The following is a 22,515-nucleotide window of genomic DNA, read 5'->3' on the forward strand; positions in this document are numbered from 1 at the left end:
ATCCATCATATATCCTTCCATGCATCCAGCCATTCATTCATTCAACCATTCATCCATCCATCCATCCATCCATCCATCCATTATCCCCTCTTCTGCCTACTAATCTACTTGCCCACTCACCTGGCTGCATGGTTATCCATCTGCCTGCCTGGCTGCCTACCTATTCAGTTTAGAAAATCATTTACGATTTTAAAAGTTAGCCTTTTATTGAAGAACAATATCTGATGTTTCTTACATTAAAGAACACTATTACTTGTTTATTCAGAATCCGTCTGGACTGTGTACATTTCTCAAGTTTTGTCCAGCAGTGGAAATCAACAGAGAACCCGTTGTGTCCCAGGAGCCAGAATCAGAAAAAAAGGTTGGTGTAACCAAGTTGTGTTCTGTGCAGCCACAGTGGTTCTTAATCAGTTGAAAATCTCTGTATAATTGGACAGATCCTTAGGAACAACATCTGGAGTTCGGGTGCACAATCTCTAGTTCAGGGGACACATAGTGGGGGGTGTGTGTGTGGGGGGGTGTGTGTGTGTGTGTGTGTGTGTGACACATTTAAATCTTTATTTATATAGAGTAGCACAAAAAAGCTTACATTATCATCCTCGAGTGGGAGGGGCACAGACCCCCTCCCCCAGTCCCCTGGTTCCTATGGGCCTGTTGGATTCTTATTTTGATGAAATCCAATTAGTAGAGATTTTGAAATGTTTTGTTTAATTTGGGATTTTTTGGTGGGTTTACTTGTGAACATTTTAGAACAGGGTATGTTTATAGCACATTATTATGAAGTCACTTACTGTAATTCCTATGATATTTTATTTTAAGCTACTATTTAAAGAACTGCCTGAGTTTGTTGCCATTGCTAAGATGTTTTTTTTTTCAGACCACAAAATGTCAGTGACTTTAACTCCATCAAAGCATGTATATATTTGGTTGAGTAATTAATGTGAATTGTGTTTTTCAGACCATAAAATGTCAGTTCCTTTAACTCCATCAAAAAGCTTATATATTTGATTGAGTAATTAAAGGGAGGGTCAACTCAAGCAAACGCCTTATGTGTTAGAAAGATGCATACCCGGATCACCAGCACATACTGACACTTTAAAAAATGAAAAACGCATAATTTTAGAGTTAATAAAAAAAACATGATTATTCCTGCTACATGTTGTAACTGGGGGCAGCCATTTTGTTTCGCTTGGGGCAAAGTGATGTCAGCTCTGTCCAATGCCTCTATACACAGTGAAAACAAAGGTTCTAATTTACGACAAGGCACTTCGCTTTCATCAACCTGACTTACAAAACAACATAAATGACTTGATAGTGTAATAAACTGTTTAACTAAATATATTTCAATTTGCATCAATAGAACGAAATGGAGTTATAGTATTTTTCTCTTTTCTTTTAAAAAATCCAAAGAAAGCAATGTATATTATTAGGCCTATTGGTAGGGTACATTCGAGCAAAAACAACCACTCATGATACCCAAGTGATAATTTTATTTTCTTTGGGACTATGTAATTGGTCAGTTTTGTGATTTTTAGATGGGAAAGTCTACTTAATCAAGGGTTTTACAGAATTACTTACAGGATGGCTGATAATGTCCATTATGATATGAGGGATGTCTGCGCGGTTATCACACAATACCCTGTGATCTTAATAAAAGAGGCACGTCTTTTTAGTGTGTCTAGACACATTGTCTTGGGACCGTCTAAATATACACCTACCAATCAGGAACCACAGGTACAGCCACAGAAAGAAAAGACCAATTATTATTTCAGTATGTGGGTTAATTTATGTACAAAACATAATACAGTTATTTCAACACTTAGACAATGGTGGTTTATTTTGTATTGAAAAATAATATATACTTGTTGCTGGCTTACTGGGATGACTATTATTACAGAACATTGCGATGCATCCGCAAAAATCAGGTATGTTTTGTTTCTTCAGTTCAAAGACTAATTTCTGGGCGTATTCACTGGGATGGTACAAAATGGCTGTGCCCATTAGCCGTCAATTTAACCGTTTTATTAATTAACTATACAATTATTCTTGTTGATGTTAAGCAATAATGTGCATTATATATCGTTGAATATTCATACCAGGCCAAATGCCTTAATTGTCCCTTCCTTTAATGTGAATTGTGTTTTTCAGACCATAAAATGTCAGTGCCTTTAACTGCATCAAAAAGCTTATATATTACGTTGAATAATTAATGTGAATTGTGTGTTTCAGACCACCAAATGTGAGTTCTGTCAGTTCCTGATTAACGTGATCCAGAGGTATATAAAGAAGAACTCGTCACTGCCAGCTATCAACCAGACAGTCTACCAAATCTGTGACAAGATGCCACAGTTTCTCCAGTCAATGGTATGATTACACATTACCAGAAATTCTCCAGTCAGTGGTATGATTACACATTACCAGAAATTCTCCAGTCAGTGGTATGATTACTCATTACCAGAAATTCTCCAGTCAATGGTATGATTACGCATTACCAGAAATTCTCCAGTCAATGTTATGATTAAGCATTACCAGAAATTCTCCAGTAAATGGTATGATTACTAATTGCAAGAGTTTCTCCAACTATTGGTATGATTACACATTACCAGAAATTCTCCAGTCATTGGTATGATTACATATTACCAGAAATTATCCAGTAAATGGTATGATTACACATTACCAGAAATTCTCCAGTCAGTGGTATGATTACACATTACCAGAAATTCTCTAGTCAATGGTATGATTACACATTACCAAACATTCTCCAGTCAATGATATGATTACACATTACCAGAAATTCTCCAGTCAATCATATGATTACACATTACCAGAAATTATCCAGTCAATGGTATGATTACACATTACCAGAATTCTCCAGTCAATGGTATGATTACACATTACCAGAAATTCTCCAGTCAATAATATGATTACACATTACCAAAAATTCTCCAGTCAATCATATGATTACACATTACCAGAAATTATCCAGTCAATGGTATGATTACACATTACCAGAAATTCTTCATTTGGTGGTACATGTATCATTATGAGAAACATTTATATTTGATGGGAATTACCAGGTTTTGCGACCATGGCAGGATTATATTCAGCATGGCAGATGTGCCTTTAAAAATTACGAGGATGGTGATGGAAAATTCTGATTCACAGTTAATATGGAAATGCTGTAATTTTTCCCAAGTGTTTTTCTTTTAATAAAGTCTATCCTATGCATGAATATATAGTTAAAGTTTGAAGATTTTTAAAAAGGTTTTATTTTAAAGTTTTATTACATGAACCCATGTTGGAATGGTGAGTAGTTTAATGATAAATTATTTTACTGACTGCATACCAGTGCTTGTACAGCTAGCAGCCCTAATAATAAAATCACTAATATATTATTATTTTAATTTCATTTTTTTCTTTTTTTCCAGTGTTATAAAGAGGCACCTGAAATTGTGAAGCAACTGGCTGCTGGAATTGACCCTCATGATATCTGTGTTAAAATTGGGGCATGTCAAGGTAATATTTTCTACTTTCTCATGCCATTGGTAATATTTTGGGGTGGGTTTTTTTCCATTCATGTGTAAAATTCTGAACTTTCTCACTTTATATGTAACATATTGGACTTTAGCATCTTTCTGTTAAATCATGGCATGTCAACGTAATATTTTGGAATTTCTCATGTCATCAGTAACATTTGGATTTTTTCACTGATTTTACAGGCATATGTAACATTTTTGACTTTTTCATCTTATCTGTTAAAACAAGGATATGTGTAGAAAATATTTGTGAACTTCCTTACTTTCTGTAAAAATTAGATTTAGGGTGTATCTAAGCATTCGTCTTTCTTTCTTTCTTTTAAAAACATAACAAATTCTTAATATCAGATCATGTTGGGTTTTTTTTATATTCAAGTGAACATTTTAAACAATTATTGATCATCTGCCAGGACAATATAAGTTTTATGGATTCAAGAAATGACACTGACCAAAAATAATTTCCTGACTTTGTTTTTAACTTTTGGACATTAAAATCAACATTCAACATTCAACTTACCAACATACATATCTTTTTGCAAGTCAATAACTATCAAACATCAACCTTAATCTTCTTATCTTGGTTTCATTAACGTTTAAACATTCAACATTATAAATATACAGGTTTGACTCTATTCAAATCTTTAATATAAAGTAAAATTAGTAAGATGAGTAATATTTCTGTTCTGAAATATTACGTTTCTTCTGTTTCTGCAGCCACTGATGGAGAGAAACCTCTGGAGTGGAAAGTGATCAGCTGTAACATGTGTAATGTTGTTGCAGAACAGTTGCTACCAGAAGTGAGTGAAAGTTGAAATTTTAATTAAGGTCCATCATTGTTTTGCCTTCATACACAATAAATATATCATAACCAACTAATTTTTTTATGTTATATTTTTAAATTTAAAACTTAATATTTTGTTTCATTTATAAAAAAAATAAAAAATATGGAAATGACATCTGCTCAGTATGGAACTGAAAACTATTCTGACAGGGGTGAAGGTTAAGTATTATTATTAAACAGTTTTTTGTTTGAAGAATACTAATGCATTTAATTGTGTTTGGGAAAAAATATTGTAATTAAAAAAAATTGTACCATTTACAAAATGTGAACATGAAGTGAAATTATGGTAAAATATATATTTTTTTATTGTGTACAAAGCCAAACCAATGGTGCAGAAATTGTCTGTGGTTAACCACAGTAAAACCAAATGCCCAGTAAATGCTTCTAACATGCTTTGATGAGGTGAGGTAACTTGTATATCTCACAGACCCAAAAAGCTATACTAATGGAAGCTTCAGTCTGTGGTAGAGTCAGCCAAGTTTGATTGGTCAAAGGATAAAAGCTAGACAAATATGCACCACTGTGACCTGCCTTGGTGGTGTAGTCATCAGACTTAAGGCTTGTAGGTACTGGGTTCGCATCCCAATACTGGCTTCCACCTAGTTTAATGACTTAATGGGTAGGTGTATGGTCACCACACAAACTTCTCTTACTAACCACTAATAACTGACAACTAACCCACTATCTTGTACAGACAGCGTGGATAGCTGAGGTGTGTGTGCCCATGACAGTGTGCTTGAACCTAAATTGGATATAAGCATGAGAATAAGTACAGTGAAACTCCTCTATACTGGACACCCATGGGACCAATAAAAATGTCCGGTATTGAGAGGGATCCGCTTTAGAAAGGTTAAGTTCTGTACTGGTTTTTAAAAGAGGACTCTGTAAAACGTCCGGTTTTGAGAGAATTTTGATTTACAGAGGGTCCGGTCTTGAGAGGTTTTACTGTGTAAATGAAATGCACCACTGTCTAAGATGGACAAATGTGGCATGTAAAGAAATGCCTAATTGTAGCTTAGTGCGTTTTCGCTCATATGGGAAATGAAAGCTTTCAAATGCAATGAACAAAGAAGAAGAAAATAAATGTATTAGTGATGGATATTGTTATCATCTCTAAATGCTAGCTGGCTGTTTAGTCATGACTTTGTTCTAGTTAAACTTTAAAGTATATAGAGTATTGTACTGTCACTCAAAATGTAAGATATACGACAGACTATTTATAAATACAGACTATTTATACTACATTTTGAGTGACATTTCAATTTACACTCTAATTTTAAAGTGTTTGCAACCATTGTAGCATATTTACAAACAATAAATCATATTTAACAAGTGAAGTTAAACCTGGAATACAGTTTATTGTTCAGAATATCAGTGTCTGTATATCGAATGTGTTTCTGGTCATCCTAATGTTTGTATTGGCTCAAATTTCATTTTGCTTCCTAATGTAAAACCTTTTTGTATGTATGAAATTTTTTAAGCTAAAATACAATTTTTGCAAATATCAGGGTAAAAAGAAACACATTGTATATATATATATATACATACATACACTGACATTTTAAACAAGAAAGTGTATTTAATAGCAATTTTAGTTATTAAAAATGCTCTATTAGGCTGCAGGGTGTATACTACCAAATCAAATCCCATAGACGACAATAGTAACATATGCGGCTAAAACTCCTACCTGCAACGTATCAACCGACATAAACGCCACGGATATAAATACTACCACCCCTTACACTTAAAGTGAATCAGAAAAAAATGGGGGTCAAGCTGCTCGTTTCTGAGATAACGGGTAGCGTCTATGACTACCCTAGTTTCGCACAAAATTTGAGTTTTTTTTTTTACAGGTACCCCATACATGTTTCAAGCACAAGGCTACTTGACACATTGGTACTAGATGAAATAAAATTGAACATTTATTTTACCCAGATGAAACTATTATTTTTTACAACCAACACACTCACATTTATAACCAATCACAGGACTTGTGGTGTTCACTTCTCTATCAAAAGTTGGGTGCACCTCGAACTTTGACCCAGCCGGAAGTTATTTGGTATAGTACTACCTGCAAACTTAGAATAGTCCCTTTAAATATATTTTTATGAAAATAAGGTCTCATAAATGAGTAATATAGAAGAGAAGGTATCTAGTCACGGCTATACGTAACAGGCAGTGCCTGTCTTGGACACATTTCCAGGATAACTCTGTCAAAGGTGGATCTAGGGGGGTGGCCCAGGGGCCCGGGCCCCCCTAAATTTTGCGATAGTTATAATTTTATTATATATTAATTTTCATTTTTTTATGATCCCCCTCCATACCTCCCCCAAAGTTCCCTTGACATTCCACCTCATGCCACTGCCCCCCCCCCCCCTAAATGGATTTTCTGGATCTGCCACTGTCTGTGTTTGAACCTTTAGTGGATAGCACATGTCAAATGATTGAGATTGGTTGAGTACGGTGAATAGAGCTAGACAGTTCTTGATATTTGTTTTGAATAATGATGGTACTCTGTATTAATTTTATTTTGGTGATAATATAGATCTAATTTAGGTTCAAAAATAGTGTCCAAGGCAAATACTTCAATTTTCCAGGCTGTCAGGTCTTATAATGAATACTCAGTCTGTATATACTTTTATTCATTGTAAATGGTACTCACTTTGTATAGTTTTTTTTTCTTTATTTAAAATTATACTCGGTCTATATAGTTTATTTCTTTGTATAAAATGGCACTCAGTCTGTATAGGTAATTTGTTATATCATTTCAGGAAGCTGGAGCAGTCTGTGAGGAACTCAAGATATGTGTGCCCCGCAAACAGAAACCACAAACTAACACACACACAGAAATAACAGAGGAAGTGAGTTATCTACTTTCATAAATCTATATAAATTTAAAAATTTGTGTCCCTAGTTATCTTAAAAGATTCATATTTTTTTTACCCACTGTTCTCTCCCCCCCCCCCCCCCCCCCCAATTCCAACCAGTGTTTCTTGACTGGTATATCAAATGTTTTGGTATGTGCTAGTCTATCTGTGGGAAAGTGCATATAAAAGATCCCTTGCTGCTAATGGAAAAATGTAACAGATTTCCTCAAAGACTTCATGTAAAAAAATCACCAAATGTTTGACATTCAATAGCGGATGGTTGATAAATCAGTGTGCTGTAGTGATGCTAAACAAAACAAACTTTCTAATGCTATATACAAACACAAATGCTGTGTTAATAAACTCTTGCATTTTCACTGCCAACAGATATGATATACTGTCTTGTTATGACAAACAAATCTGCCACCATCTCTTTGAACTGTATGCTTAACATGACTGCACTTACCTTATCATCAGCAAAAATGAATTCCACCATTTACCAGATTTGTTTTATATAAAATAAACTTTAATATGGATGTCACAATGCTTCACTTGTTTACACTGCCTTTATTAACATCAACTAATCAGCTACAATTACTTCCATCAGTTATCCAGCCAGTGCACCACGACTGGTACATTAAAAGCCATGGTATGTACTATCCTATCTATGGGATGGTGCATATAAAAGATCTGTTGCTGCTAATCGAAAAGAGTAGCCCATGAAGTGGCGACAATGGGTTTCCTCCCTCAATATATGTGTGGTCCTTAACAATATGTCTGATGCCATATAACTGTAAATAAAATGTGTTGAGTGCGTCGTTAAATAAACCATTTCCTTCCTTGTATCAGTTATATCATCTTTGTTCGATATAGAACAGTTTTAACATATTATTACACTGCTTGACCTGTTTGTTGTTTGAGGGTGCCGCGTGTGCACTGTGCGAGTTCCTGGTGCAGACCATTGACAAATACATCAAGCAGAACAAGTCAGAGGCAGCCATCAACCAGACGGTCTACAAGATCTGTAACAGTCTGCCAGAGCCACTGAAAGATGGGGTAAGTCGAATATCAACTAGTGTAACAGTCTGCCAGAGCCGCTGAAGCCAGAGCCACTCAAAGATGGGGTAAGTCGAATATCAACTAGTGTAACAGTCTGCCAGAGCCACTCAAAGATGGGGTAAGTCGAATATCAACTAGTGTAACAGTCTGCCAGAGCCACTGAAAGATGGGGTAAGTCGAATATCAACTAGTGTAACAGTCTGCCAGAGCCACTGAAAGATGGGGTAAGTCGAATATCAACTAGTGTAACAGTCTGCCAGAGCCGCTGAAGCCAGAGCCACTCAAAGATGGGGTAAGTCGAATATCAACTAGTGTAACAGTCTGCCAGAGCCACTCAAAGATGGGGTAAGTCGAATATCAACTAGTGTAACAGTCTGCCAGAGCCACTGAAAGATGGGGTAAGTCGAATATCAACTAGTGTAACAGTCTGCCAGAGCCGCTGAAGCCAGAGCCACTCAAAGATGGGGTAAGTCGAATATCAACTAGTGTAACAGTCTGCCAGAGCCACTCAAAGATGGGGTAAGTCGAATATCAACTAGTGTAACAGTCTGCCAGAGCCACTGAAAGATGGGGTAAGTCGAATATCAACTAGTGTAACAGTCTGCCAGAGCCACTGAAAGATGGGGTAAGTCGAATATCAACTAGTGTAACAGTCTGCCAGAGCCGCTGAAGCCAGAGCCACTCAAAGATGGGGTAAGTCGAATATCAACTAGTGTAACAGTCTGCCAGAGCCACTCAAAGATGGGGTAAGTCGAATATCAACTAGTGTAACAGTCTGCCAGAGCCACTCAAAGATGGGGTAAGTCGAATATCAACTAGTGTAACAGTCTGCCAGAGCCACTCAAAGATGGGGTAAGTCGAATATCAACTAGTGTAACAGTCTGCCAGAGCCACTCAAAGATGGGGTAAGTCGAATATCAACTAGTGTAACAGTCTGCCAGAGCCGCTGAAGCCAGAGCCACTCAAAGATGGGGTAAGTCGAATATCAACTAGTGTAACAGTCTGCCAGAGCCACTCAAAGATGGGGTAAGTCGAATATCAACTAGTGTAACAGTCTGCCAGAGCCGCTGAAGCCAGAGCCACTCAAAGATGGGGTAAGTCGAATATCAACTAGTGTAACAGTCTGCCAGAGCCACTCAAAGATGGGGTAAGTCGAATATCAACTAGTGTAACAGTCTGCCAGAGCCACTCAAAGATGGGGTAAGTCGAATATCAACTAGTGTAACAGTCTGCCAGAGCCGCTGAAGCCAGAGCCACTCAAAGATGGGGTAAGTCGAATATCAACTAGTGTAACAGTCTGCCAGAGCCACTCAAAGATGGGGTAAGTCGAATATCAACTAGTGTAACAGTCTGCCAGAGCCACTCAAAGATGGGGTAAGTCGAATATCAACTAGTGTAACAGTCTGCCAGAGCCACTCAAAGATGGGGTAAGTCGAATATCAACTAGTGTAACAGTCTGCCAGAGCCACTCAAAGATGGGGTAAGTCGAATATCAACTAGTGTAACAGTCTGCCAGAGCCACTCAAAGATGGGGTAAGTCGAATATCAACTAGTGTAACAGTCTGCCAGAGCCACTCAAAGATGGGGTAAGTCGAATATCAACTAGTGTAACAGTCTGCCAGAGCCGCTGAAGCCAGAGCCACTCAAAGATGGGGTAAGTCGAATATCAACTAGTGTAACAGTCTGCCAGAGCCACTCAAAGATGGGGTAAGTCGAATATCAACTAGTGTAACAGTCTGCCAGAGCCGCTGAAGCCAGAGCCACTCAAAGATGGGGTAAGTCGAATATCAACTAGTGTAACAGTCTGCCAGAGCCACTCAAAGATGGGGTAAGTCGAATATCAACTAGTGTAACAGTCTGCCAGAGCCACTCAAAGATGGGGTAAGTCGAATATCAACTAGTGTAACAGTCTGCCAGAGCCACTCAAAGATGGGGTAAGTCGAATATCAACTAGTGTAACAGTCTGCCAGAGCCACTCAAAGATGGGGTAAGTCGAATATCAACTAGTGTAACAGTCTGCCAGAGCCACTCAAAGATGGGGTAAGTCGAATATCAACTAGTGTAACAGTCTGCCAGAGCCACTCAAAGATGGGGTAAGTCGAATATCAACTAGTGTAACAGTCTGCCAGAGCCACTCAAAGATGGGGTAAGTCGAATATCAACTAGTGTAACAGTCTGCCAGAGCCGCTGAAGCCAGAGCCACTCAAAGATGGGGTAAGTCGAATATCAACTAGTGTAACAGTCTGCCAGAGCCACTCAAAGATGGGGTAAGTCGAATATCAACTAGTGTAACAGTCTGCCAGAGCCACTCAAAGATGGGGTAAGTCGAATATCAACTAGTGTAACAGTCTGCCAGAGCCACTCAAAGATGGGGTAAGTCGAATATCAACTAGTGTAACAGTCTGCCAGAGCCACTCAAAGATGGGGTAAGTCGAATATCAACTAGTGTAACAGTCTGCCAGAGCCGCTGAAAGATGGGGTAAGTCGAATATCAACTAGTGTAACAGTCTGCCAGAGCCACTCAAAGATGGGGTAAGTCGAATATCAACTAGTGTAACAGTCTGCCAGAGCCACTCAAAGATGGGGTAAGTCGAATATCAACTAGTGTAACAGTCTGCCAGAGCCACTCAAAGATGGGGTAAGTCGAATATCAACTAGTGTAACAGTCTGCCAGAGCCACTCAAAGATGGGGTAAGTCGAATATCAACTAGTGTAACAGTCTGCCAGAGCCACTCAAAGATGGGGTAAGTCGAATATCAACTAGTGTAACAGTCTGCCAGAGCCACTCAAAGATGGGGTAAGTCGAATATCAACTAGTGTAACAGTCTGCCAGAGCCGCTGAAAGATGGGGTAAGTCGAATATCAACTAGTGTAACAGTCTTAACTAGTGTAAGTTAAATGTCGTCTGTTATAAACTCAGTAAGACACATATTAAGTTAACTAGTGTTAAACACTTTAGGCTGAATATTATTTAACACATGTTTTTCAGCAGTGTACATTCATAACAAAAACAAGCTTTGTAAATTCAGCCAATTAAGGTTTGTGTAAATAGTGTACTTATAAAGTAAGTGAATTAAAAAGGTTGGGGAGCCTTTTTGTTTTAGTAGTATGCATATATATGTATGAATTATAAGGAATTATTTTTTTGCACACAAGATTAATTTCAGTTGTGAATACACACATTATGCTTTTAAAGTAATTGCTAATAAATAATGACTCATTATTTACTCCTGTGGACACTCAAATTTTAAAATTTGACAGTTACACTGACCTTTACCATTATCTAACAATCTCAAATTCTGTGGAGAATATTATTTTGTATATAAATTTTTAGATTAACATTTGAAGTTACCTGATTACATTTCAGTGTCTTCAGTTTGCTCCAGAACTTGTCAAAGTTCTGTCTGAAGGAATAGACCCGAAAAAAGCATGTGAGAAAATCAAGTTGTGCACAAGTATGTGTAGTGGAGGGTTTTTTGTTGTTGTTGTTGTTGTTGTGATGATATTGTAGATCACTTCTAAGACATGTGATTGGCTATTCCAAGGTCATAACCCAAGTGTTCCGAATAACCATAAACACATGATGTCATTTTTCTATGTCACTGTGTCTGTGATGTCATTAACTTGAACACCTTCATCCTAATATCCAGTGTTTTTTGTTTACTGTTTACTGTAAACTATATTTTAAAAATTACTTTTTCAGAGTGTGTAGGAAATAAAATAGTATGTTCTATATATATATTGTATATTCATGCCTGTTCATGATTTGCAAATTTATCTTACAACTTGTGGTTCACTTTCACTCATTAGCAGTGCTGGATTTATAAGGGGGAAATTGCCCTGGGGCCCCCTGCCAGAGAGCCCCCCCCCCCCCCCGACTAAAAACTTCCTTTATAAAAAAAAATGTAATAATTATAAAATTAGTTTAAAAAATTTATTTGTCATTTAAATTAATTTCTATGTTGAGGGGCCCACGAACCTGAAGTGCCCCGGGCCTCCCAAGGTCTAAATCTGACCCTGCAGTCATTAGATACATCTGGCAACCACTCACTGTAAGATAAATCATCTCTATTGAATACTCTTGTATTATTGTCCGTCACACTTTTTAATTACAACCAGAAACTATCATTTTACAAATTACATAATTAAATTTGACCATGTGACTTTCTGTACATATTCATGAGAATTATCTATTTAACATATTGCTTACAAAAACTGTTATTGGGTAAATAAATAAAATATTAAATCCTCAACCATTTAATATCAAATTTATGCTTATTAAGAAATAATTAATGCATATATGTAACTGATAATATATATTTTTGTAACTAGACTCCACTATCTCCACTATGTCAGAGCTCCATCGATCTCGCAGATCAGTGACAGAGAAATTGGTAAGTTCAGGTGCATGTATTACCAGTTTACAATATTTAATACTTGAATACTCATACATTTTTTTTACATATATGGGAGTTAAAATTCATAACTTTTATTCCTTTTTTTATATGTTATTTATTCCATTATGTAAAATATATTCAATTTGGGGGTTTTTCGCTGGTCAATGTTATAAAACATTTTTTTCTTTCATGTTTTTATGTTTATTGTTTCATGTTCATAATTCAATATAAAAATATACAAACGCCACTGTGATTTTTTTAAAAACACCATTTTGGAAAATATTTAAATGATTTTATAATTTAAATTTTTATTCCTTTCTTTTTTTCTCCTTCTACCCCCCCCCCCCCCGGTAGTGATGACATCACGTGGGACCGATTGACAATTTTATTTTTCCCCATCCCTGCAATGGACTATTCCACAGCTGAATAGAATTTTGTGTACCGGTAGGTGTTTTGTCAACAGAGTTCCATTCCGTTGTCAGTATAGTTTTAAGTGATTTTGTAAAAAAGGACATATCACATCTGAAATCTCGGCATCAAGACTTAAATGATGCAATAATGGTCCCAGGATTACTGCAATAAACACTTGAACAAATTGCTATAAGCACTACGAGTCTTGTGTGAGTATTCGTAGTTTGTCAACAATGTACATCGCCTGTTTTAGTAACTGCTTTACTTTTTTCTTCTTTTAATATTAGTTTTTAACCATTCTGCTTTGATCTCTGTGCAATTACAATTGTTTCTGGTAAAATATTAAAAGTTTGTGGAACATTTTATGACGGAATTTTCTAGATTTTTTGGTTTTCGTATGCAATTAACCGATATTTGTCTTTATAAAGCTATTCAAATATGCGATATAATTTGCATTGGTTTAATGCTAAAAGGTTCTGTGCAGCCAAATAATATGCAAATAACTGATTTATACTTTAAACCAATATGCAATAAACTGGATTCGACTGTATATGCAAACATTACATTAAATAAGATATTGTTCATTATTTATTTACAAATTTACATTATGTTACTTTCATTGGGATATTACAGTAAAATGTTGTGTATTATAATCTTTTTTGTTTACGACAGGGACCAGCCTGTGAATTGTGCCAGTTTCTCATCAATGCCATTGACAAGTACATTCAGAAGAACAAGACTGAGGCGGCCATTAATGAAACAGTCTACAATTTCTGTACCAAGCTTCCAGTACCTCTCAAACAAACAGTGAGTTGCTACAGCAGGCACAGGGGTTTTCATAAGTGGGTGTGGTGTGGTGGGGAATGAGGAGCCAGTGAGGTTTAAAACATGAAAAAGTGTCTAGTTTAGTTTTTGTATATACTATACCCTAATTCTTTTTTTTTTTTACCCCCTCCCTTTCCTAATTATTTTATGCTAGATACAGTCTTGAAGTATTCTCATTTTCTGCAAACGTCACAGAAACCAATAAAGTGAATTGGTGTAGCCTAATATAAGTCAGCTACCCACAATTACTTTATATTAAAAAACAAAACAAAAACCCCAACCCAGTCAACTAAGATATTACATCCATCTCCCATGTCCATTAAAAATAAATAAATTCATTATATGCATTCATTAAACAGTGAAATTTTATGACATTTTGAAGTTCAGTGTAGAAGATACTCACCCCAGTATGATCCCTGAATAATGGAGTTGCCAATTTTTATCAAATTTATATACCAAGTAGACACTTTATCTTGAAGGGGCGGGATGTAGATGCCAAGTAGACACTTTTTATCTTGAAGGGACACTGTTTATCTTGAAGGGGCGGGATGTAGATGCCAAGTAGACACTGTTTATCTTGAAGGGGCGGGATGTAGATGCCAAGTAGACACTGTTTATCTTGAAGGGGCGGGATGTAGATGCCAAGTAGACACTGTTTATCTTGAAGGGGCGGGATGTAGATGCCAAGTAGACACTGTTTATCTTGAAGGGGCGGGATGTAGCCCAGTGGTAAAGCGCACTCCTGATGCACGGTCCGTCTAGGATTGATCCCCGTCATTGGGCCCATTGGGCTATTTCTTGTTCCAGCCAGTGCTCCACTACTGGTGTAACAAAGGCCATGGTATGTGCTATCCTGTCTGTGGGATGGTGCATATAAAAGATCCCTTGCTACTAATGCAATAATATAGCGGGTTTCCTCTCTATGACTGTTAAAATGACCATATGTTTGACATCCAATAGCCGATGATTACTAAATCAATATGCTCTAGTGGTGTCATTAAACAAAACAAACTTTAACTGTTTATCTTGAAAGTCAATAGGATTTTTAGGAGGGAAATGGGGAGGTTTGGTAGTGTCAGGGTTGATCTTGCTTTGTGACAGTTAGTGGATTTATTACAAAGTAGATTTTGTTTTTGTTCTGAAATATAAAAAAATCCTTTGTAATATAACACTAATTTGTTGTAAAGATCAAGCAACAAGTATTCAGTTGATTTTGTACCTGTATGTTTATGTATGTGTTTATATTTAGTGTCTTGGATTTGCTCCCAGTCTGGTAAAGGTGTTGTCTGAAGGTCTTGATCCCAACAAAGCTTGTGCCAAGATTGGACTTTGTGCAGGTATGAATTATTTTATTTTAGGGACATTCAACACTTATGTAATGCGTTATGGGTGGGGTAAGATTGCATCACAGGATGTGTTACAAAAATAGAAGGAGGGGGTTATTTCTCAAGAGTCACAAAACAGTTGTTTCATTTTTATTTATAAAGTAAAATGCAGTCTATCCCATCCTCCTACAAAAATGTTTTTGTAAATAATTTCAGTTTGGTTTCACGTAAGAAGAAAAAGTAAAAGTGTTTTGGATTTAAAAAACCCCAATTTGTATGCAATTTAGAAATAAATTGTAGTAAATTCCATAGTATAAAAAAAAGCATTCCCTGTGGGAAGGACTATAGTAACAATTATACAAACAAAAAATCCAAAAGTATTGGTCAGATTACATCATAAAGGTAAGTGGGAAGTGTATTGACATGTCTTACATAATTTTAGTTTGGGAAATGGTCTTGGATTTGCAAAACATTACATGTGGGAGTGTATAAAAATGCCAAATTTTGCATTAATTGTTGAACTTATATTCAGTAAATTGATGAAAATTAATTCAGAAAATTAATTACAGTAAATGTAATATCTCCTCGAATTATAAAAACAACAGACACAAATCTTTAATGTTAGTAAATAATTATACAATTAATAACTATTATATGTGTATTTTTTTATATGTAATGAATATTCATTGACCCAAAACTATAATACATGTATTTAGATTTGTCACAACAGTTAGGGCTGGTTTAACAATATTTTCTCACTATTTTATTTCCTCCATTGCCCTGCCATATAGAAAATTGTTCTTGTTTATTTTATATTCAGATGAGAATCAGCAAAATAGGACTCCTGTAGAAGTCATTCCTCAACAGAAAGAGCTTACGAATAAGGCAAGAAATCCATGTTAATTGTAAACATGAAATGAGCTGTGTGAATATTTTCAGTATTAACACATTATAACACATTATAAAGCTTGCATAGAACATTTCACTCTTTTCTCATCTGTTCTTTAAGGGGGAGGGATGTAGCCCAGTGGTAAAGCATTCACTTGATGTGTGGTCAATTTGGGATCGATCCCTGTCGGAGGGCCCAGTGGGCTATTTCTCGTCCCAGCTAGTACTCCACGACTGGTTTAACAAAGGCCATGTCTCTGGGATGGCGCATATGAAAGATCCCTTGCTACTAATCGAAAAGAATAGCCCATGAAATGGTGACAGTGGGTTTCCTCTTTCAATATCTGTGTGGTCCATATGTTAACCATATGTTCGACGCCATATAACTGTAAATAAAATATGTTGAGTGCATCGTTAAATAAAACATTTCCTTCCTTCCTGTTCTTTAAGCACCAGTGCAGGGTTTCTGCCAGAGGGTACGAAGAGTAAAATTATGTACCTTAAAATCTTGGAAATTAATGGATTCATTTTGAAAAAGTTTTTTAGAAAGATTATAGTAAGAGAACTGCTGTCTAATATTTGTAAAAGTCTATGAAATACTGTATCCAATTTCAAAACATTTCGACTCCATAACCAGCTAGTAGTGGTGCTTATGATCTGTTTTGTTTTTGTTACATACCCTCGAATTATTTTCTCGCAGAAAGCCTGCAGTATGTAAAAAACATTTGTTTGTAATGCACACACCTTCTAAATTATGGTAGGCTCTGATGATTTTGATACTCTCATTAGTATTATTGGACTTATATAGACTTATGTTACTTTAATGTAGAGTGAAGGGAATGCATTATTGTTGTAAAAATAAAAACCACATCACAGCATTGTGTGATAATTCCTTGGATTCTTGACTTTAACAAATGTATTCTTTTTGACATAATATATATTTTAAAACCTGGACATATTGTCCATTGCAGGACAATGACTTCAAGTGTGATCTGTGTAAGACGGTGGTACAACTGGTCGACTCCTACATTGAGAACAACAAGTCTGCAGCGGCCATCAACGCCACAGTCTACAAGATCTGTAACTCTCTGCCAGCTGGATTCAAGGACATGGTAATGTCAGGTGTCATTATCCATTCATAATCGTTGCAACAAGTCTTTATCCTATAAAATCAGAGACTGAAGTCCAATGAAAAAAAGAAGCTATTAATGGAATTAATAAAATGTCAAAATAGTTTTGGAATTTAGATTTCAGTTTGAAATTTCATTAATGTTCCTGTGTGAGAACATATTGCAGAATTACTTTAAGTAATAATAATAAAATAAAAAATAAAAATATGAAGAAAAAGTTGCACAAAGTAACTCCAAAGTGCAAATTTAAATATCCGACAATGCCAAATATTAAACAGTTTAAGGTAATTTGTGAATAGTGTGTTGTCAATGCATTGCTCGCCATTTATTCATTCTGTTGTACAGCGCAGGCCCAATAGGTTGATCTTTTTCAAGACAAGACAGAACTGTCTACAGAAATGTAATTCTGAATGAAATAATAACGCTATTATTTTAATTATAATAGTATACATCTATATCGTTATATCAATGAATATTGTTATATAGTACATATAAAAATATGTAAGTAGTTATAGGCTGTCTGGGTGAGTTTTTTAAAGTTTCTACAACAGATGTTTTGTTTAAAATGGTTTCAGTGTTTGTCCATGGCTCCTGGATTAATCAAGGAACTGGAGAATGGCTTTGACCCACAGAAAGCATGCAATGCCATCCACATGTGTACCAACAGCACAGGTTAGTGAAACTAGCTGTCATTGTTAAACATTAATATTTTGGTGTTGGGTTAGTGGCATTTTGTTTGTTTCTACTTAATTTGTTTTTAAAATAAAAAAGAAGTACAAAACTGATAGCTGAAAATAAATTAGGTCATTCATAATAATGTATTCTGAAATAACAAATGGACTGATTGTGTTATGTATAACTGAGTACAAAATGTTTGGATTCCTCACACAATTTGTGTTATTCATAAAGAAATTGGATACTGTCAGAATTGTGAGGGTTACAATTACAGTAATAACCTTTGACCACATGAAAGGTTTTTACCTGATATGCTCAATTTATTTTTTAAACAAAAACAAACAAAAACAAACAAACACACAAACGCACAACAACAAAACAGACACATAGTTGCAAACAAGATGGTTTAAGTGTCAGTTTCAAAGAGTACCAGTCATGTTTTAAGGTTGCTTATTGAGGTGGACACTTTAATTAGTTAAACTGTTTTGATTTTTTTAATTTTCAGGTTTTAATGTGGCTATGCTGAAAAAACCAGTTGAGAAAGTAGAGCATGTTGTTGAAGAGGAATTCTCAGACATTAAAAAGGTATTATAATCAAAATGTTAAAAAGAAATAAATAGTTCAGATTACAAAACAGTAATATTCAGCAATAATATTGTCAAATCATTATAAGTATTTATGAAAAAAACATCTGATTTGAAACGTAGCAGCATATGTTTAAGGCACAAACACAATGGGTGCTTAGGGTTCATACATTCCCTTAATAATCGGTGACATCTCATAAAGAGAGACGACAAACCCAAATACAATGTATATGAGATTTGGGTCCACAACTTAAAACAATGAAAATCTTCAAACTGTCCTTTCTCTCCAGTATAAAGTATCTACTAAATGTCTCTGAAGTCAACTGACACAGTGAACAAACTGACCACAGACAAAAGGGAAAAGGTAGCTGAAGACAAAAGAATGGGTGTGTGCTGATGTGCAGAGTATTTTAATTCAGGCCATAGAAATATGTTGATTTTGTTTTGCACCATATATATTTGATTACAAACTTATTCATATCTGAGTTGAAATATCCTCTACTAAGTAGATTTTTTTGCAAAACCAAATCCATGTGGTAATAAATCAGAACAACAAAACTGTTATCCATGATCAAAACCGTATCTCTGCACAGTAGTAATTAATTCCATAAATCTGTATTCAGTGCCTCTTCTCTGGGAAGACAGCCACGTCCAAGGAGATCCTTTCCAGCAGGTTTCCTCTCAGTAGCTATGTGGTCCTTAACCATATGTCCGACGCCATATAACTGTAAATAAAAAATGTATTGAGTGTGTCGTTAAATAAAACATTTCATTCCTTCCTTCATAAATCAGTCAAAACAGTGGTGATATCAGGTTTTTCGTGAAAGGTTTTTAAATGTATTTTAAGGATGGGGTGGGAATTGGTATCGAATTTTAATCTTTAATTCATATTCTCCATTGCAGGATAATGATTTCAAGTGTGATCTGTGTAAGACGGTGGTACAACTGGTTGACTCCTACATTGAGAACAACAAGTCTGCAGCGGCCATCAACGCCACAGTCTACAAGATCTGTAACTCTCTGCCAGCTGGATTCAAGGACATGGTAATGTCATGTGCAATCAGTCATTAAAGGTGGCTGTTTTCAGAAACTGAAGTCATTGTACAATTGTCTTTAGCAGTTATGAATTGTGAAAATTTAAAAATATTTTTGTGATTTGGATTTCAGCTATATTATATTTTAGAATTTTTTTAAATGTCCCAATATATTTATGCCTTTGTGTTAAAAGATGGATGTTTCTTATCTTTAAGAATAACATTTTAAAAAGTAATTAAGAATTGTCTGTTATTTCTTTTACGTTCATCTGGGTATGAACATAAAAAATCATCTGCAAACTGTGTGAATTGGCGAAGCTGTTCTCACATAAGATTGTGGATGATTTTTTTGGTTCATACCCAGATGAATGTAAAAGAAATAACAGATGATACTTATAATTAAATTTGAATCATACTTGCTAATAATAACACTAAAACGTCATACTTTATTTTGAATTATTTTTTATCCATAAACAATAATTCTCAATAAGACAATTAGTCCATATAAAATGACGCCATCAGATACAACGTTCCCTGACAGCGTAATTTTTATGTTCATCGAAAAATTAACAAACTCCTGTTGCTACATCTGGACCAATGGGATGACGTTATGTTGTAATGAATGTAACAGAAATTTAATTATTATTCCTTAACTCTTTTTATAGAAATATATGTTATGGTAATGCATTTTGTTACTTACATATATGTAAGAAGTTATGTTACCTGTATTGTGCTATTGTTTTCTCAGTGCTGTGAATGTTTTGTTTTAAATGTTTTTTCAGTGTTTGTCCATGGCTCCAGGATTAATAAAGGAACTGGAGAATGGTTTTGACCCACAGAAAGCATGTGATGCCATCCACATGTGCACCAACAGCACAGGTTAGTGAGAATAGTTTCATGAAAGCATATCAGTATTATTTATCTGAAATACTAGACAGTAGTGGGTTAGTGCATAGACATTTTGTTGTTGGTTTATGGTGTACTGTACAGGGCTTCTAGAATTTTTATAAAATCCACTAGTCATGGGATCAGTGATTTAAAAAATTTACTAGCCATGATTAAAAATTCACTAACCCTACTTTATTTAACTTTGCTTTACTTAAGCTAATACAGTTTTATTACAATACTTATCTTTACTTTATTTAAGTTAATACAATTTTACTAAATACTAGTAATTGTCAGATATGTCACCTATAGAGGGAGATAGAGCTTAAAAACACTAACATTGGGGGGTTGGGGTGGGGTCAGGATATTTATATTTACAAAATAGACAAAACTGCAACATTTGACAAAAAAATAATTCACTAGCCATCGGGTATGGCAATAGTAGTTATTTACTTGCCCAACATTGAATATCACTAGCCATGGAAGTGGGGCTGCCATAATCTAGAATCCCTGCTGTATTTATTTATTTCCTCATATTCAGGTTTTAACATGGCCATGTTGAAGAAACCAGTTGAGAAGATAGAGCATGTTGTTGAAGAGGAAATCACACACATTAAAAAGGTATTATGATCAAATATCAACAAAAAAAGTTAAGACGACAATACAGAGAAACCCCTCTAAACTGGACACCCCCGGGACCAAGATAAATGTCCAGTTTTAAGAGGGATCCAGTTTAGAGAGGTTAAGTTTTGTCCTGGTTTTTAGAAAGGGACTCTGTAAAACATCCGGTTTTGAGGGAATTCTGGTTTACAGAGGGTCCGGTCTTGAGAGATTTCACTGTATTCCGGTTTACAGAGGGTCCAGTCTTGAGATTTCACTATACTTTTAGCTTCAGCAAAAATAATGTTAAATAATTTTGTGGATTTATAAATAAAGGAAATTAACCAAATATTTTGTGTCATGACACCTCAACACATTTAAAACTATGGATACTGTAAACTGGATTAATATTGGGAAGTGTTTTTCCACAAATACACACCTTAGCACATATCCATGATGTGTAAATTTCACAAAAATCGAAATGTTGCCTTAAGCTTGAAAATAATGTGTACAAATTTTACGACTTGAGGTTCATGATAAAAAAACGATGCAAAATTAATACACACATGGGTTTTTTTCTTCCAGTCTACAGTATTTGATGTTTAATATTATATTTTGACAATTAAGAGATAGAGAGGAAACCCAGTTCCACCACAAAGGTTAATCCTACTGAAAAAGCAATAAAGGCTGTTTTATATGCACTTTCCCATAAACAGAAAAGTACGGTAGATATTACAGTCTTTAATGTAGCAATTATGGGGCATTGGTTGAGATGGCCAAAAAAACATTAAGGGAAATCGATCATGCAACCCATTGCACTTCAGGTGAATTTTCTACCATTGAGTTCTACCCCACCCCAGATTTATTAAAGGATCAAAACATTTTGATGTTATATAGCAATTCAGTGTATAAAACAGAAGTCTTACAAAAAACGAAATTGTGTATTGACAACAGCTTACAATTCTAAACAACTGTGCATTTGATCTTTTGTGTTTAAATTTTAAAAAAGTATTAATTTAATTAATGTTCAACATTTTAAAATGGATTTTAAGATGGAGTGTGAGGGTGTATAAAATGTCTGTCTTCAGTTAATATTCTCCATTTCAGGACAATGACTTCAAGTGTGATCTGTGTAAGACGGTGGTACAACTGGTCGACTCCTACATTGAGAACAACAAGTCTGCAGCAGCCATCAACGCCACAGTCTACAAGATCTGTGACTCTCTGCCGGCTGGCTTCAAAGATATGGTAACATGTTTTAGTATATATAATGTATCTCATGTTTTGTTTTATGATCTTACGTACTATATGTTGTTGGAAACTTCTTTTTTTTTTTATCCCACTGCTATCCTTTCTCTACAAGATCTGTAACTCTGTTGGCTGGCTGCAAGGACATGGTAATGTCATGTGTCCTTATCCATTTATGTTGGTTGCTACAAGTATTACTCCTATGGAATC

The 22,515-nt window shown here is 35.4% G+C and overlaps 1 protein-coding gene across 1 annotated transcript in view; it reads left to right on the plus strand.

Moving 5' to 3' along the window:
- The window catches only part of LOC121379934, a 54,121-nt gene that overhangs the window by 20,161 nt on the left and 11,445 nt on the right, over positions 1-22,515 (plus strand). The window contains exons 4-21 of the mRNA XM_041508624.1: positions 266-361; positions 2,230-2,364; positions 3,429-3,516; positions 4,251-4,333; positions 7,149-7,238; positions 8,166-8,300; positions 11,671-11,758; positions 12,636-12,697; positions 13,784-13,918; positions 15,186-15,273; positions 16,082-16,146; positions 17,121-17,261; positions 17,855-17,951; positions 18,460-18,539; positions 19,442-19,582; positions 20,355-20,451; positions 20,999-21,078; positions 22,165-22,305. Coding sequence (XP_041364558.1) covers positions 266-361; positions 2,230-2,364; positions 3,429-3,516; positions 4,251-4,333; positions 7,149-7,238; positions 8,166-8,300; positions 11,671-11,758; positions 12,636-12,697; positions 13,784-13,918; positions 15,186-15,273; positions 16,082-16,146; positions 17,121-17,261; positions 17,855-17,951; positions 18,460-18,539; positions 19,442-19,582; positions 20,355-20,451; positions 20,999-21,078; positions 22,165-22,305 — 1,842 coding nt within the window. The remainder of the gene's footprint in view (positions 1-265; positions 362-2,229; positions 2,365-3,428; positions 3,517-4,250; positions 4,334-7,148; positions 7,239-8,165; positions 8,301-11,670; positions 11,759-12,635; positions 12,698-13,783; positions 13,919-15,185; positions 15,274-16,081; positions 16,147-17,120; positions 17,262-17,854; positions 17,952-18,459; positions 18,540-19,441; positions 19,583-20,354; positions 20,452-20,998; positions 21,079-22,164; positions 22,306-22,515) is intronic.

The sequence above is a fragment of the Gigantopelta aegis genome, chromosome 8 (genome assembly GCF_016097555.1).
Source record: "Gigantopelta aegis isolate Gae_Host chromosome 8, Gae_host_genome, whole genome shotgun sequence".
NCBI classification, from domain to species: domain Eukaryota; kingdom Metazoa; phylum Mollusca; class Gastropoda; order Neomphalida; family Peltospiridae; genus Gigantopelta; species Gigantopelta aegis.